At 46.9% G+C, this 16,624-nt stretch overlaps 1 protein-coding gene across 2 annotated transcripts in view; it reads right to left on the reverse strand.

The window, feature by feature from the left end:
- The window catches only part of ARPIN (actin related protein 2/3 complex inhibitor), a 229,552-nt gene that overhangs the window by 203,431 nt on the left and 9,497 nt on the right, over positions 1–16,624 (reverse strand). The window contains exon 1 of one of the 2 annotated variants that reach the window (XM_078683241.1): positions 3,342–3,424. The exons of the other annotated variant lie outside the window; for it this stretch is intronic. Coding sequence (XP_078539367.1) covers positions 3,342–3,352 — 11 coding nt within the window. The 5' untranslated portion in view covers positions 3,353–3,424. Of the gene's footprint in view, positions 1–3,341; positions 3,425–16,624 lie in introns of those variants that run through there. 2 annotated transcript variants of the gene reach the window in all.

A 16,624-nucleotide genomic window follows, 5' to 3' on the forward strand; every position in this document is an offset into this window, starting at 1 on the left:
AAGGACCTGGCCCATCCTGGCTGTACCAAAAACGCCATCCCGGCTTCACAAGCTCTCTGCGACTTGTTAGCACAAGCCTTTGAGGATAAGATCACCAACATCTTAAATAACCTCCCCCCCTCAACTGGCAGTATTATATACGACTCCATCCTGCCAGAAAATGGGAAGGAGTGCATCAAAGCAGGTGAGCTAAGTAACTTCCCTCTACCATCTTTTGAGGATTTCTGCTCTATGGCCGATGGGGTGTCCTCTGGCTCACCCTTTGACCCTCTACCACCCAGATTTTGGAAACTCTGTCGGGAAGAGCTGTTTCCTCCATTGTTCTCCATCTGCTGTCAGTCTCTCACCTCGGCACGGGTGCCAGACTGCTGGAAACTGGCGGTGGTCTCCCCATTGCTCAAAAAGGAAAACCTGGACCCCACATGCCCAGCTAACTTCAGGCCCATCTCTCTCCTACCATTCCCTATCAAGATCTTAGAGAAACTGGCCACAAAACACCTATCCAACTTTCTTGAGAAGAACGACTGTTTGGATGTGGCTCAGTTTGGGTTTCGACCAGCACACGGGACAGAGTCAGCTTTGGTGACTGTTCTTGATGACCTTCGGACGCGGACCGACATGGGTCAGGCAGCCTTTTTAGTGCTGCTTGACATGTCGGCTGCGTTCGACACGGTCAACCATGCTACTTTGATCAGGAGATTGACAGAGGCGGGGGTGTCAGGCTTAGCCCTTGAATGGTTGGTGTCATATCTCGAGCAAAGACACCAGGTAGTTGCACTACCGCCCTACCAATCTAACATCAAGAGGGTGGGACAGGGAGTACCCCAGGGCTCGGCCATCAGCCCTATTCTTTTTAACCTGTACCTCCGTCCCCTGATCACACTGATCAAGTCGTTTGGTATAACAGTTACCAACTACGCTGACGACACCCAACTTATCTTCTCGTTTGAGGGTAAGGGCGGGGTGTCACAGGAGGTTTTACATCAATGCATGAGGGCCACGGCAGAATGGTTAGGGAAAAACTCCCTCCAATTCAACAGCTCGAAAACCGAGGTATTACACTGCTCCTCGGACCGGATCCCCAGATCCCTACCACAGGGTTTTTGGCCTCCTGACTTCCTAGGCACTAGTCTGCCTGCTGACTCGGTTCGGAATCTAGGGGTCATGTTCAGTTCCGATCTACAACTGGACACCTCAGTAAATAAAACGGTGGCTACGTGTATGGCTTTACTTGGATCCTTGAGAAAGATCCTACCCCTGCTACCGGCGCAGGCAAGACCAGAAGTAGTGCGGAGCATAATCCTCAGTCGCCTTGACTACTGCAACGCACTGCTACTGGGGGCTCCAACTACCGTGCTAGGAAAACTCCAGCGGATTCAGAATTGTGCCGCTAAACTGGCACTCTCGCGACGTCGCTCGGACTCCTCCACCAAGGCACTCAGGGACCTTCATTGGCTCCCAATTTCTCAACGGGTGAACTTCAAGGCTCTGTGTATTGTATTTAGAGCTTTACACAGTCAAGGCCCGGCCCCTCTGCAGGACCTTTTCTCATGGTATATCCCCTCAAGAACACTCCGATCAGCATCGGCCCACTTGGTTGTGGTACCCAAGTTTTGGAGGACCCGGATGGGTGGACGCTCCGTTAGGATTGCCGCAGCACGGCTGTGGAATTCTCTACCGCTGGGACTTGGGGGCCTGGAGGTTTTCTCCATCTTTAAAAAAGAGTTAAAGACCCACCTGTTCCCCAGAACAATGTAAATAGATCAGAAGTTGGTAAAATCTCGCTCTGTGTCATAACAGTCTAAAGCGCCAGGATGCCTATACATACATACATTAGCAGCGCGCATTCTGGAACATCTGTTCCATTGATACGGGCTTCTTACACCGCATTAAAGACGAGATGGATCCACGCCGGACATCTCTCTGAACATAGGTACGCTATGCCCCTGAATAAATGACACCTCGTTTCTGGTATATGGGGAGACTTGACGCTGTATTAGGCAACCCTAATGGTGTTTTTCTGTTGGCAATACCGCCACAGTCTCTGACACACTACATAGATTTCTTTTGCCAACATAAAGATTTTAAACGCAGTTATATAAACATTACTGGTGATGGGACATTCTCTAGCAGTTCCGGGTAAGCACTGTGTATTTCACTTTGATAGTATATTTTCCCTTGTTACTCAATCTGAAGGTAAAACACAAATGTTGACATTATTAGACTCCGTTACCAGTCTGCAGGATAGGCTGAAGTTCAGCCATAGGGGTGTTGCTGTACAGCTTTTCCCTGAGACTGCTGACCTTACTCTGTCATAGCAGTGGTCTCATGGCTGTCGCATAGTTTCATAGCTGAGTGAATGTGGGAAGTATTCTTTTCTTCACTCTATGCCAACTAGCCTGTCGAGATAAAGGGCAGAAAGTACTTAAAAAAACATCATTGCGAGTCCTCTCCTGGCATTCTCAAGATGAGTCATCTCAAAAGCAAAAGAACATTTTTGCCTTGCCTTCTGCTGAAATACCTCAAGCCATAATTAATGAAACTGCGGAGGCATGTTTCAAATCCCATGAAGTCCTACTACTACAAAGCAGAGCAGGTGGGAAGGGTTGGTGAAGCATGAAATTATTAAATGGAGCTTCCTGAAAAGGACTTGGACCAAATAGAGACTAACATACAAGATGCTTATCTGTCTGGGGTCTTTCAGCATTTTCACACCAGCGTGGACTTTCAGGAGCAAGAACTGAGCCGGAGAAGGAAGACGTATTCCTTCAATACGAATGCTTGCAGGCATGCCTCCACACAGACCAGTCTACAAGGTGTTGAACAGAGAGTGAAGAAGGTGGATTATGCTGTTTATCCATGCTTTCTTTCACATCAATATCCATTGATGAATTTTCAGGCGGAGTTTTCATTGGTCGTTAAAGCATACTCTTTAATTGGAAGACCTCCACCACGAGACATTAACATTTTAGAAGATGCTGCAACAGCTGATTTTGTTGATGGAAAAGTGGAAATCACTGCCAAATGTGCCTAATCAGCTTCTATCCTAATTGAGGTCAGTATTCATACCACCTATGGTTTGGTCATTACCGCAGGATTTGCAAGCACTAGCATAGGAGATACAGCAGACAGAGGTTTGTACAGCACATATATCTTTATTGGATTGTAAGGGTTTGTGGCTGCCGGTCACCTACGTCTTCCGACTTATATTTGCTGCTAAACCTGCTTTTCACTTTGTAATCTTGCACATATTGCCACCGTTTGGATCTCTGGATACTGTTTTTAGAGAGAAATCTTATTTTCATGTCTTAAAACTGTTCCCGACTAATTTGATTACTTACCGTTTTCCCATTCCATTCTCTCCTTTTCCTCACTCTGCTGCATTTCCACGCTCGGCCCCAGGCGGGACCCGGATGTTAGACGGGTCCGCATTGCACAAGGGGTTGACGCACTAGTCTTTGTGAACCGGAAACTATTTAAACCACACTGGGGTGTCTGCGCATCGGGCACGCGCAGCGGGCGCGCCAAAAACAAGCCATCTGTGCCTGTCTGCGCCCGTCCGCGCCCAGCGCCAGGACCCCTGGTTCGTCTCCCAGAATATACAACAGGCAGCAGTTGCTGGACTTAAATGTAGATCCATGCTACCTGCATAATATAATTTTGCAGGAAAAGCACTCTGGTGAGCAGGTCTGCTTAAATTGTTCCTTTCGATTGAAAAATAGGATCACTAACTTCCGGGTCAAAGAGGGAAGGAGGGAGTGTACCCTGAAATCTGGTATGTCGGGGCCCCGAAGAGCAGAGCTGTGATAGACACATCAAGCAACCTTCCAAGACAGGACCAGCATAGAACTCCTACAGTTCAGGAACAGAATATATATAGCATCTTGGTAAATGTGCGCTCTGTAGTTAAACATAAGTATTAGATTGAGGATCTGATTCAAAGTACAAATCCAGACATCGTTTTTTTGACCGAGACCTGGACAGATAAAGCATCAAGTCCTGACTGGAACATAGCGCTACCCAATGGCTGTGCAGTCATTTCACAGGAAAGGGAGGAAGGCAGGGGAGGGGGCATAGCTATAATCCATCGGGAACATCTAAAAGTGCAAATAGAAGCTATTCAGGATCTACCGGTGGAAGCAGTATATTTTACTGTCAAATCAAATAATCTGTTTTATTTCCAAGGATTCCTGATCTATTGTCCACCAGGACCCAAAGCCACTTTTGCACAGTCATTGATGACACTGTTGGAATCCCATATTGATCCCCACCCTTCTGTAATCCTTGGTGATTTTAACTATCATCTGGAACTTATTAATAATTCTGATACAAGCCTATAACTAGATAATATGGCAGCTTTTGGTTTTAACCAGTTTATACACGAACCCACTCACCAGGCAGGCCACACCCTGGATGGTATCTTCTCCAACAATCGGGAGACGAGTCTGTCTAGAGTGTCTACCCTCCCATGGTCAGACCATGAAGCGATCTATTTTAACATCAAGGTCACCTCACCAGACAGAACAAACTCAATTGAAAGGGGTGAAGGTAAAGACCAGACACTGGAATAAAGTCCAAGCGGATGACTTGGAGACAGTGCTGGGTCAATCCTCTCTCTCATGGGCTACGAATAATGACGAGGCTGTGTCCAGATTTAATGAATGGCTTTTGACAGCAGCCGATTCTATCGCGCCCGACAAATGGCTACCAGTAAGGAGATCAAAGCCCTCATCACCTTGGTATAGCCATTAGTTGAAGGGACTCAAGATAAATTGTAGGAGGGCAGAACATTTGTGGAGACAAGACTATAGTAAAGCTAAGAAAATAACTTATAATCTTGCTCTTCAACAGTATAAAGAAGCAATTATTGCTGCAAAAAAGCAATTTTTTCCTCCAAGATTGAGGCAGCTGGTAATTCCTCTAAGGAACTTTTTAATACCGTTGCTTTGCTCTCCAAATCTCAGAAAACTAATGTGTTCCAACCAGACTAAAGTATGTGTGACAAACTGGCCACCTACTTTCAGAGTAAGGTCCAAATAATCTATGATGACCTGCTGACTACACGCACTACACTACACGACCAGGACTTGGATAAACTGGATTGCCGATCGGTAGAGGCAGGCTAACATATCAATCTCTACTCTCAATTAAATCGGGCTCATCTAAAGATCCGTGCACGGCCACGATCATGCATTTGGCTGCAAAGAAAATTGGAAAGGAATTGACCCCTCTAATTAATCAAGTGTTAGAGTCAGGCAGCTACCCAGTAAGTTGACAAGCATTTACAATGCAATGGTTTTGCCTTTGTTAAAGTTAGAGCTATTGGCATTGCTCTTGACACTCTGAAGCTCCACTCTGAAGCTCCACTCTGAAGCTCCACTCTGAAGCTCCACTCTGAAGCTCCACTCTGCACTCTGAAGCTCCACTCTGAAGCTCCACTCTGAAGCTCCACTCTGAAGCTCCACTCTGCACTCTGAAGCTCCACTCTGAAGCTCCACTCTGCACTCTGAAGCTCCACTCTGAAGCTCCACTCTGCACTCTGAAGCTCCACTCTGAAGCTCCACTCTGAAGCTCCACTCTGCACTCTGAAGCTCCACTCTGAAGCTCCACTCTGAAGCTCCACTCTGCACTCTGAAGCTCCACTCTGCACTCTGAAGCTCCACTCTGCACTCTGAAGCTCCACTCTGCACTCTGAAGCTCCACTCTGCACTCTGAAGCTCCACTCTGAAGCTCCACTCTGCACTCTGAAGCTCCACTCTGAAGCTCCACTCTGCACTCTGAAGCTCCACTCTGAAGCTCCACTCTGCACTCTGAAGCTCCACTCTGAAGCTCCACTCTGAAGCTCCACTCTGCACTCTGAAGCTCCACTCTGAAGCGCCACTCTGAAGCTCCACTCTGAAGCTCCACTCTGAAGCTCCACTCTGCACTCTGAAGCGCCACTCTGAAGCGCCACTCTGAAGCTCCACTCTGAAGCTCCACTCTGCAGCTCCACTCTGCAGCTCCACTCTGAATCTGCAGCTCCACTCTGAATCTGCAGCTCCACTCTGAATCTGCAGCTCCACTCTGAATCTGCAGCTCCACTCTGAATCTGCAGCTCCACTCTGAATCTGCAGCTCCACTCTGAATCTGCAGCTCCACTCTGAAGCTCCACTCTGAAGCTCCACTCTGAAGCTCCACTCTGAAGCTCCACTCTGAAGCTCCACTCTGAAGCTCCACTCTGAAGCTCCACTCTGAAGCTCCACTCTGAAGCTCCACTCTGAAGCTCCACTCTGCACTCTGAAGCTCCACTCTGAAGCTCCACTCTGCACTCTGAAGCTCCACTCTGCACTCTGAAGCTCCACTCTGAAGCTCCACTCTGCACTCTGAAGCTCCACTCTGCACTCTGAAGCTCCACTCTGAAGCTCCACTCTGCACTCTGAAGCTCCACTCTGAAGCTCCACTCTGCACTCTGAAGCTCCACTCTGCACTCTGAAGCTCCACTCTGAAGCTCCACTCTGCAAGCTCCACTCTGCACTCTGAAGCTCCACTCTGCACTCTGAAGCTCCACTCTGAAGCTCCACTCTGCAAGCTCCACTCTGCACTCTGAAGCTCCACTCTGAAGCTCCACTCTGCAAGCTCCACTCTGCACTCTGAAGCTCCACTCTGAAGCTCCACTCTGCAAGCTCCACTCTGCACTCTGAAGCTCCACTCTGAAGCTCCACTCTGCAAGCTCCACTCTGCACTCTGCAAGCTCCACTCTGCAAGCTCCACTCTGCAAGCTCCACTCTGCACTCTGAAGCTCCACTCTGCAAGCTCCACTCTGCACTCTGAAGCTCCACTCTGAAGCTCCACTCTGCACTCTGAAGCTCCACTCTGAAGCTCCACTCTGCACTCTGAAGCTCCACTCTGAAGCTCCACTCTGAAGCTCCACTCTGCAGCTCCACTCTGCAGCTCCACTCTGCAGCTCCACTCTGCAGCTCCACTCTGCAGCTCCACTCTGCAGCTCCACTCTGAATCTGCAGCTCCACTCTGAATCTGCAGCTCCACTCTGAATCTGCAGCTCCACTCTGAATCTGCAGCTCCACTCTGAATCTGCAGCTCCACTCTGAATCTGCAGCTCCACTCTGAATCTGCAGCTCCACTCTGCACTCTGAAGCTCCACTCTGAAGCTCCACTCTGAAGCTCCACTCTGAAGCTCCACTCTGAAGCTCCACTCTGAAGCTCCACTCTGAAGCTCCACTCTGAAGCTCCACTCTGAAGCTCCACTCTGAAGCTCCACTCTGAAGCTCCACTCTGAAGCTCCACTCTGCACTCTGAAGCTCCACTCTGCACTCTGAAGCTCCACTCTGAAGCTCCACTCTGCACTCTGAAGCTGCACTCTGAAGCGCAGGACGGGCAGCTCGGAGCTCCGGAGCCCCCTGCCCCCTGCCCCCCACCACGTCCCTAGCATTAGAGCTCAGGACTGGGTCAGGAGCCGGGGGGGGGGATGTACTTTGTAGGAACGGGAGGCTACATTTTCGTTACGCCACTGCCCTGCGCATCTGTGAGAAGCGGCAGGCTCTGGGCTCATTCAGCACTCCGAGGCTTCCCCAGGGGGATACGAACGCTATTGTCGGTCTACGTTCTGAGATCTGTGAAAAAATATTTCTTTTAAAAAAAAAAGCTAACAACATCAGAGTGGGCACATCAGTAAAAACACTTTACACTCGAACACAAAAATGTTTCACCTGTTGCATAAGTCAGACCCAACTCAGCGAGGCAAACTTTCCTTGCAGAAGCCAAGCCTCCTTCAGACGTAACTAGCTGCAGCGGCGAGTTCTTCCCCTTCCCTGCTCCTCCGTCGCCAAACAGCTCCATAGGGCACGGATTAGGGCATTTTACCGAAGTCTCAGGGTTTCCCTTTGTTCACTCACGGGAACCAGAAAACAATACATTTACATTTTCCTGCAGTTGCAGAGAGTACTAAAGTAAGCGCTTGTATTCTCCGCTTTGTTTTAACTTTATCAAACATGGGGTGACGTAAAAGACAGCTAAAAAAGATTACCCCATATTATGCTGTAAGTAATGGTTTGGTGTTCTCTTGACTTAGAAGCGTTCTTGAATGTTATGCGCTGCTTAGAATGCTCTGCAAAACATAACATAGAACAATACAGGACAAACACAGAATTTCGGACAACACGGGAGGAACACGTTTAATATCGAACAAGTAACCCCCACAGTTTACTTGACTTTAATGGTGGCTCTGTTGCATCCCGCTCCTGTAGGACAGACACGTACCTATAGAAGCAAATAAGGCACCACAAGCCCACTCGGGCCCTAATTCAGTGGGGGGTGGGGAGGGTGGAGGGAGGGGGGGGGGGAGGGTGGAGGGAGGGGGGGGGGGCGGACATTGAAAGAAAGTAATGTTTTTACAGAGTGACACTAACAGGACACCTAAAAGCAAAACCTCGTTTAAATCTGTTGAGTGTTGAAATCTCTTCCCACAAAGGTACCGTACAGGCACAGTAAAACAGGCACTAGCCCACTGTGTTGTACAAACTCCACAGGGCCTCCGACTTTATCCCTGCCGACTCCGCGTTTACCGCCCCGTGTCTCTCCCAGCTTCACTCACTCAGACCCTCGTACCCTGGTTTCTCTTTACGTGCGCACGACATACAGTCTCAGGGTTTCCCTTTGTTCACTCACGGGAACCAGAAAACAATACATTTACATTTTTCTGCAGTTGCAGAGAGTACTAAAGTAAGCGCTTGTATTCTCCGCTTTGTTTCAGACATGCTGCGCCGGCCAGGGCTGGGGTTCATGTAAGTGAGGGGTGCCCCTCCTTGGCCAGAGCTCAGCTGTTTCAGGCTGGAGCATTGTCTGCGCCGCGGAACGGCAAGAGTTAACCTCTCTGCCGCATCTGCAGCCTGCTCCACGAGTGACCGGCGGGCTCAGAGCGCGGAGGACCCAGGCAGCGGGGCGAGGGCTCTGGATGCGGGGAGGACGGAGGTATGTCGCCGGGGGTAGGGGGCTGCTTCCTTCAGGCCGGCTTCTCGCTGCGGGCAGCATCTCCGGTCTCCCTCACAACACGGGAGACCGGCAAGGCAGGCAATGGCAAGGCAGGTCCCGGCAATGCCGGACCAGATTCGGGGGCGTTCCCGGCGTCGCGTGACGTCGGCAAAAGGGAAAGAATGTCAGGAACGCCCCCGTGTCTGGTCCGGCATTGACGGACAGGCCCCTCGTCCAATGGCAAGGCTCCGTTTACGGAGCCAGCCAATCAATGACGAGGGCCGACCCAAAGCACCCTACAGTTCTCAACAGGATTTCGCCTGCGCGAAAAGCTGCGCAGAGCGCAGCTTTCGCTAGGCAAAACCTAAAAAAAAGCGATGATCAGGCCCATTTTGAAAAAACCAGCATTAGATCCTTCGGATCCCAAGAATTAATCGCCCAATAGCTGGCTTGCCCATAGCTGCTAGAATTCTGGAAAAATCAATAAATAAGGCCCTAACTGAGTATTTGGACACTAATAATTTGCTGGATTCTACTCAGCACGGCTTTCGGTCGCACCATTCTACGGAATCTGCTCTGATTGTAGCAACGGAGGAAATCCGAGGTGTGGTGGAAAGAGGGGGCAAGGCAGTTCTGGTTTTATTGGATCTGTCGGCAGTCTTCGACACCGTGAACCATGCGGTGTTAGTGCAAAGGCCATCGATGCCATCGAGGGCTCAGTTCTGTCTCTCCTTTCGTCATTTTTGGACGAAAGAGAACAGTGTGGAGTTATGGAACGAACTGCCTACATCTATTAGGTTTCAATCTAATACACGACTCTTTAGGAAGGAATTGAAGACATGGCTGTTTGTCTCAATATAATCAGATAACGTAGATCGCACCATCTTCACTTACATCTAAGCGCCAAGACGCCATAGCATTCGAGCGCTATATAAGCTTATATCCTATCCTATCAGCAGGACATATTTTTATCTGACCTCTCTTTTGGCTGTCTTCTTTTTCCAAGTAGTACAAAATGTTGTTCTAGAGTTTTCCCCGATTTCTGTTGTCTCAAGGCTTTGTTCTGAATCTGCCGAAGTCTCACTTAGCTCCATCACAAAATCTTCAGTTCAAGGGAGCACTGTTCAGAACAGATGTTGGTTGAGTCTTCCTTCCTGTTTATCACCAACACAAATTAACATCTTATCTGTCAAGCCTTCTATAACAGCCTTCGGCAAGGAAATGGGTGAAAATTCAAGGGGGAGATAAGGCCTGCCCTTTGATTATCATGTGGTCTCGCCTCCACCTGAAGTTGCTGGTACATCACATCCTCACACCTTGCATACTATCTTCTGTTGATTACGATACTCTGACTCCAGAGACTCCCGAAATGTGTCAGCACCTTCAATTGTGTTTGGTTCCTTCTCATATTTCCAAGGGGGTTCTTCTGGCTCCTCCCCTGGAACTGTTAATAAAAGATGAAGCTAGTCTGAGAGGCTGTGGAGCAGCACGGAAGGATGAGTCAGCTCAGGATCTTTGAAGCACTCTGGAATGGATTCCCTTGTGATGTAGCTGTTTCTGTACAACCGTTCAGACTCCCAAGTAGCCTTAGATTATCTGGCTGTCATTGGAAACACTTTGAGGACTCGTGTTCCTCTAATATTTTAAGACGAATTTCTTCTGATGATTGATTTTCAATGGAGTGTTTTTTTTTTAAAGGGGTGGGGTTGGATGTTCCAGTCTTCAGAGTAAGTGGGCTGCTACTCACGCTTTTTGTGGCTCTGATCTAGACTTAATTACCCTACTGGTTTTTGAAGAGCTTAGCACACAAGCAACAAGAGGTACATTCCCAAGTTCCTACTTGGGATCGTCTACTAGTTTTTCAGGTTGTGAGTCATTAGAGTCAGTAATTTGAAAGGTTTGACAATAAGGAATTGTTTAGTGGCTATCACCTATGGTAAGTGTATGGGTGAGATTGAAACACTGCTTTGTCAGGATCCATTTTTTAGGAGTTTTTCATACATGATAATTCTGCATCTTGATCGGACTATTCTTGACTGTTCATTCAAGACAATAATTAGACAGAATTTTACTGTATTTATTCCTTCTCCCGTCTTTTTTGGAGAAAGTTCATCTCTATTAGTTGGATGTTCATAGATTTCTTCCTAAGTACAAGTCTGGAAAGGCCTTTTTCAGACACGGTTGATTTGTTTGATTGTAAGCTTTGGGCAAATAGTAACGGTCAGGTGGCTTTCTTAGGTCAAGTTGTGGGGTTCGACTAGCAAAATCAATAGCATAGAAATCCATGACAGCAACTCTTCCAAGACGAATAGAAGGTTATGCTATGCATGGAATTTCTGCTTCTAGAGCTGGCTTCAAGGATGCCAAGACTGGATACATTCGCAATGCAGCAAACTAGGCAAGTCTAAATGCCTTTCCAATTACAGACCTCAAGTAGAAGAGGCTTATTCTACTTCCTTTGGGACAGATGTTTTGAAAGCTGTTTATGCTTATGAAGGCTTTATATGATTCACCTTAATTAAATTTCTCTGGGTGAAGCATATTTCATGGCATTTCTGTTTCTATTATTTTTGTTCGGAGCTTAGGGGCTGAATAAGTCATCATATGTCCCCATGATGTAAGGACTGGAATGAGGAATACAAATGAGGAGAAAATGCTAGGATTACTTGTCAATACTTTATTACTCTGAATCCTGGTCTTCGTCACAATCCTTGGATCCTGTCCTCATTTATTGGGGCACTATATGCATTTTTAGGTCTCGCCTGAGCCAATGCGCTTGCACATTGCTCCGGCGAGATTATAGTAAGCGGAAAAGAAAAGTCTACCAAAATGGCTGCGGATTGCATACAGTTCATGTGATCTATGCGCGTGCACACCATCGCCAGCCACATAACACACCACCATTTGCCTCGGCATCAGACTTCAAAGGCTGCCGCTCCCCCGCCCCCACGCGTGCACATCGCGCACCACCATTTGTCCGTGCCTCGGCATCAGACTTCAAAGGAAGCCGCTCCCCCGCCCCCCCATCAGACTTCAAAGGAATGCGCTCCCGCTCCACACAATGCCGAGAGCTTTTTTTTTTTTAGCTTCAGTCTCTGTACTGCTGCACCACTCTCCGCCCCTTTTCTCCTTCATCCTGACTAGCATATTACTTTGTTGCATTCCACACAAAGTTTTCTGATTTTCAAACATGCCAACACCACATTAATCTTGGTTGCGGGCACAATAGCCTTACATCGCTTTCCGATGCGGTCTTTTCGTGTGCATTGCTTTATCTATTAGTCTCTTCTTCATGCCCTATACTTTGCCTGGGAGCCATGCCGACTGTGGAAGCCTAGCCGCATCACGCCGTTTCCTACATTCCTGACGTTCCATCACACGCAGGATAACTAACTTATAGAGATACCTTCCGAGGGATGAACGCCCCCTTGAGTCTTTCTTCCCATTTTCTGTTCGGTGCGCGCGCCTCACTTGTTTAAGCTTTTCGTCATCACTCGTGTTGTTTACTGATGAACGTGCACTTTGCTCCAGCAAACAACATGCATGTATCGTGTGTGGGTGCGGTCCTCCCTGTTTTTTGATATTTCACGCTAGACTAGTTGCTTCCACAGTTGCACACCTGTTGTTGCCCTATGCACTTAGCTTGTGGTACATACATAGCCGCCTGACTAGAATATGCGTAACCTAGCGCACTGCACATCACTCGGGGGCACCACCACATCACTTGGGGGCACCACTCGGGGACACCACCGCATCACTCGGGGGCATCACCGCATCACTCGGGGGCACCACCGCATCACTCGGGGGCACCACCGCATCCCTCGGGGGCCCAACCACATCATCACTCAGCCCAACCACATCATCACTCAGCGCCACAACAGCACTGTCCTTGCTTGCTATCAACAAGCATTGCCATAGCCAATAGGATTCGCATTAGGAAAGTGTAAGCTATTGGCTTTGTGAATAACAATTCTATTAATTTATATATTTTCAAAGCCAAGATATATTTTTTTAAAAAGTCATTTACAATACCAATAGCTCACACTTTCCAAATGCGAGACCTATTGCATTGCAAATGCTTGTTTTTCTTGGGATTTCAGGATATGTTTACAGGCTTCTTTCCTTTTGAAGTAGGGGGTCATAGAGCGAAGTAAGGAAGTCTCAAACCACAAATTAAATCATTATTAATGACATCATTATTAACAAGCATTTGCAACGCAATAGGTCTCGCATTAGGAAAGTTTGAGCTATTGGTATTGTAAATGACAAAGTTTTTATTTATGTGTTGGTTTTGAAAATAGCCAAATTAATAGCTTTGTCATGTACAATGCCAATAGTTTTAACTTTCGCAAATGTGACACCTATAGCATTTGTAATGCGATATGTGTTGTATTTACGTGACTTAGATGTATTGATATTACAAATAACAATGACTTCATTTTTTTAAATAATTAATGCTTAAATAAAAGTTATTGTAATTTATAATGGCAATAGCTTAAACTTTTGTAAATAACTTTTGTGAAGATTATGTTCAGTGTATTTTATTGTGAAGAAAATCCAAGAACAGAAGTGAAATATTAACATATTTTTGTGACATTTGTAATAAAGCTTGAAACATTTAGAGAACATATTTGAACCAGTTGTTGTTGAATGGTTGCACAGATTGATCCTGTGGTGGCGCTGAGTGATGTTGTGGTGGCGACGAGTGATGCTGTGGCGTTCAGAGATGCTGTGGTAGCCCATAGTGATGTTGTGGTGCCCCTGAGTGATGCTGTGGTCGTGCTGAGTGATGCAATAGATAGATAGAGTGAGGGCGATAGATGGATAGAGGGCGGGCGATAGAGGGAGGGCGATAGATGGATAGAGTGAGGGCGATAGATGGATAGAGTGAGGGCGATAGATGGATAGAGTGAGGGCGATAGATGGATAGAGTGAGGGCGATAGATGGATAGAGTGAGGGCGATAGATGGATAGACAGATAGATAGAGTGAGGGTGATAGATGGATAGAGTAAGGGCAATAGATAGATAGAGAGTGAGTGCGATAGAGGGCGGGCGATAGATGGATAGAGTGAGGGCGATCTATAGATAGATATTTAGAGTTTAGAAACAAAACCGTGAAGAGATCAAACAATTTTTTTTATTTTTACAGGTAAATACAAAAAAACTAAAGGCAACAACATTAAGGGGGAACAAGCAGGAAGTGGGATAAGGGAGGGGGTGGCAAATGGTGAGCACTTTCACGGCCGCTTTGGTGTTCTCATTGGCCACGTGACTCACTGAGAACATCAAAGCAGCCGAGAAAGTGCTCCCAAAGGCTGCAGGCTGACAAATGATGCGCGTCCGGAGCACCTGCACTGTACCTCATCCGCCTGCAGCCTTTGGGAGCTTTTTTGAAAGTCCCTTACTATACTCTCGCAGAGCAACGTATGCACATTGGCTCAGCGAGACCTAAACAGGGACAAAATCATAGAGAAAGGAAAATAAACACACAGATGTGACACCTGAGATTGCAGTGGGCAGAACAGCAGACTCCTAAAAAGACTCACGGGACAAGTACTTTGTTTTTAATTTCTATACAAAATAATGAACAGTCTCTGAAATACATTTCCAAAATATGGAGATGCATTAGGCATGGAAAAAAGGTACATATACAAACCATCCACTTCAGCCACAGATGCCCAGGTAGTCATTAGGCATTACTCTGAAGTCAATGCAAGGACCGAAAGTCTACTTATCGAATTAATTGATGTAGGTGTAGAATGTTGCTCTAGCTTCAAATGACATCTGGGTTTTGACTTAATCTTTGGCATAAAATATGCTGCCAGAAGTTAAAAAATCTTTATAGCTATAGCCCATTCAGCGTAATCCATCAATGAGAACAGGTAAGATGCCAAGCATGCACATATGATTTATATGTTATTCTAATTTATGTTATGGTGTATTTGCTGTACGCATTACCAATTAGAGTGCATTATTAGTTGAAGAAAGGTGGGTATGGCCTGCTGAGGTTCCAGATAGCCACTACATTCCACTCCCGCTTTGTGCCCTCTTTTTCCACCTACTGAGCCGTTTCTAGCCGCCATGTGCTCATTGAAGCATCAGGCCACAAATTGTAAATATGGGAAGAAGCGTTGCGACTGCCTAGAATCAACATAATCAACTAGCGCAGCATGAGCTGAGGGGACTGCCCACCCACATCCCACCACCCACCCTTTTGAGTGGTATATACGCGCTCACCCATATGCAGCTGGTGTCTGCCGCGGTACTTCCAATCAGCCCTACCCAGTGACCTAGGCAATGCCAATGCTGGGGGTTATACTGGCAGAAATTATTCAGGGTAGTACCATAGTGGGACCAGAGCCACTGTAAGACGTAAAGTGGCTGCAATGATGCCTTAGGGGGTGGAGAGGTGAGCTCTGGGAGAGAACATTGCAGTTGCAACATCTCCCCGTGGCCTGGGTATACATCTACCATGTTCGGGAACCAGCGAGTGAAGCACACGCTGGCTGGTGTTTGAAGTGATAGGCGGATCAGTCATCTGGGCTCTCCAAACAGCACTATGAATAATCAGTCCGCAAATGATGAATTCTTGATATGCTTTCTTGCCTGGGTGTGACAAGGCTCATAGGAAAAATAAGTTCTTCTGTGTGTGCCTATCAGCTCATATGTGGCACCAAATGAAGATGGCATGGAAGAGAGATTAGTCTGATTCAACCACCAAGATCAGCACTTTGGAAGGCAATGAACGCAAGCTCAAACAGATAGTGGCATAAACACTTTTATAAACTGTTCAACCACGCCCTAAAACGTAATAAAACAAGAATTGGTTTTGCTTATGTTTTTTTAACATGCTGTACAGCAGTCGAGCTGCTTTGCAACATGGCTCAAAGTATTGAAAACAAAAAGTGATATGGCACTATCAATGCTGACCACGCCATAGAGCATTTTTCATTGACCTAAAGCCATATCGAACAGCAGATAAACTGCTGCGCAGCATGTAAAAACAAAGAAAGTCATTATCACAGCATGCCGACAGGCGCCCCACGCTGCTAACTAATAGCACCTCTCCCGGAAAGGACCTATAATTAACACAGCAGGTCTTCCGGAGAGGAGCACTAATTGAATGAACGCGCAAAAGCGGTTCATGTGAAGCACGTTCACAGACCAGAATCTGCTCGTGGGAAGCACGTTCACACAGTCTGCTACCTCGTACTTTTTATTTGCTTTAGATACTTGCACAAGTGCCACCCATTGCCTTTTGTAACGTTTGTTCTTGTGCTTGAGTGTCCTCCATTTATTGCAGTATTATACCTCTACTTGTACTTTGTACGCTTTTGTAACCTGCACACGTCACTTTTTCCTCCTGTAATGCACCTTTTGCTACCACTTCAACTATGTTCACTCGCGACTGTCACTTTTGCCTCATGTAATGTAACTTTTAAAATTTGTTCACTTGTATTGTTCTATTATATCAGTTCTGTTCCTTTTGTAAAGCGCTCTGACACCTTCGGGTAAAGTCCGCGCTATATTAAAACGCATAAATAACAAAACGAAAAAAAAAAAAAAAAAAAAGAAGAATACAATGGGCAGCTTGCTGCTTGAATGGGGAGGGGTGGGAGAGACGCGCACGCATTGTGGGCGTGCACATTGCCGTGG

The sequence above is a fragment of the Lissotriton helveticus genome, chromosome 3_1, assembly GCF_964261635.1.
Source record: "Lissotriton helveticus chromosome 3_1, aLisHel1.1, whole genome shotgun sequence".
In the NCBI taxonomy this organism is placed as follows: Eukaryota; Metazoa; Chordata; class Amphibia; order Caudata; family Salamandridae; genus Lissotriton; species Lissotriton helveticus.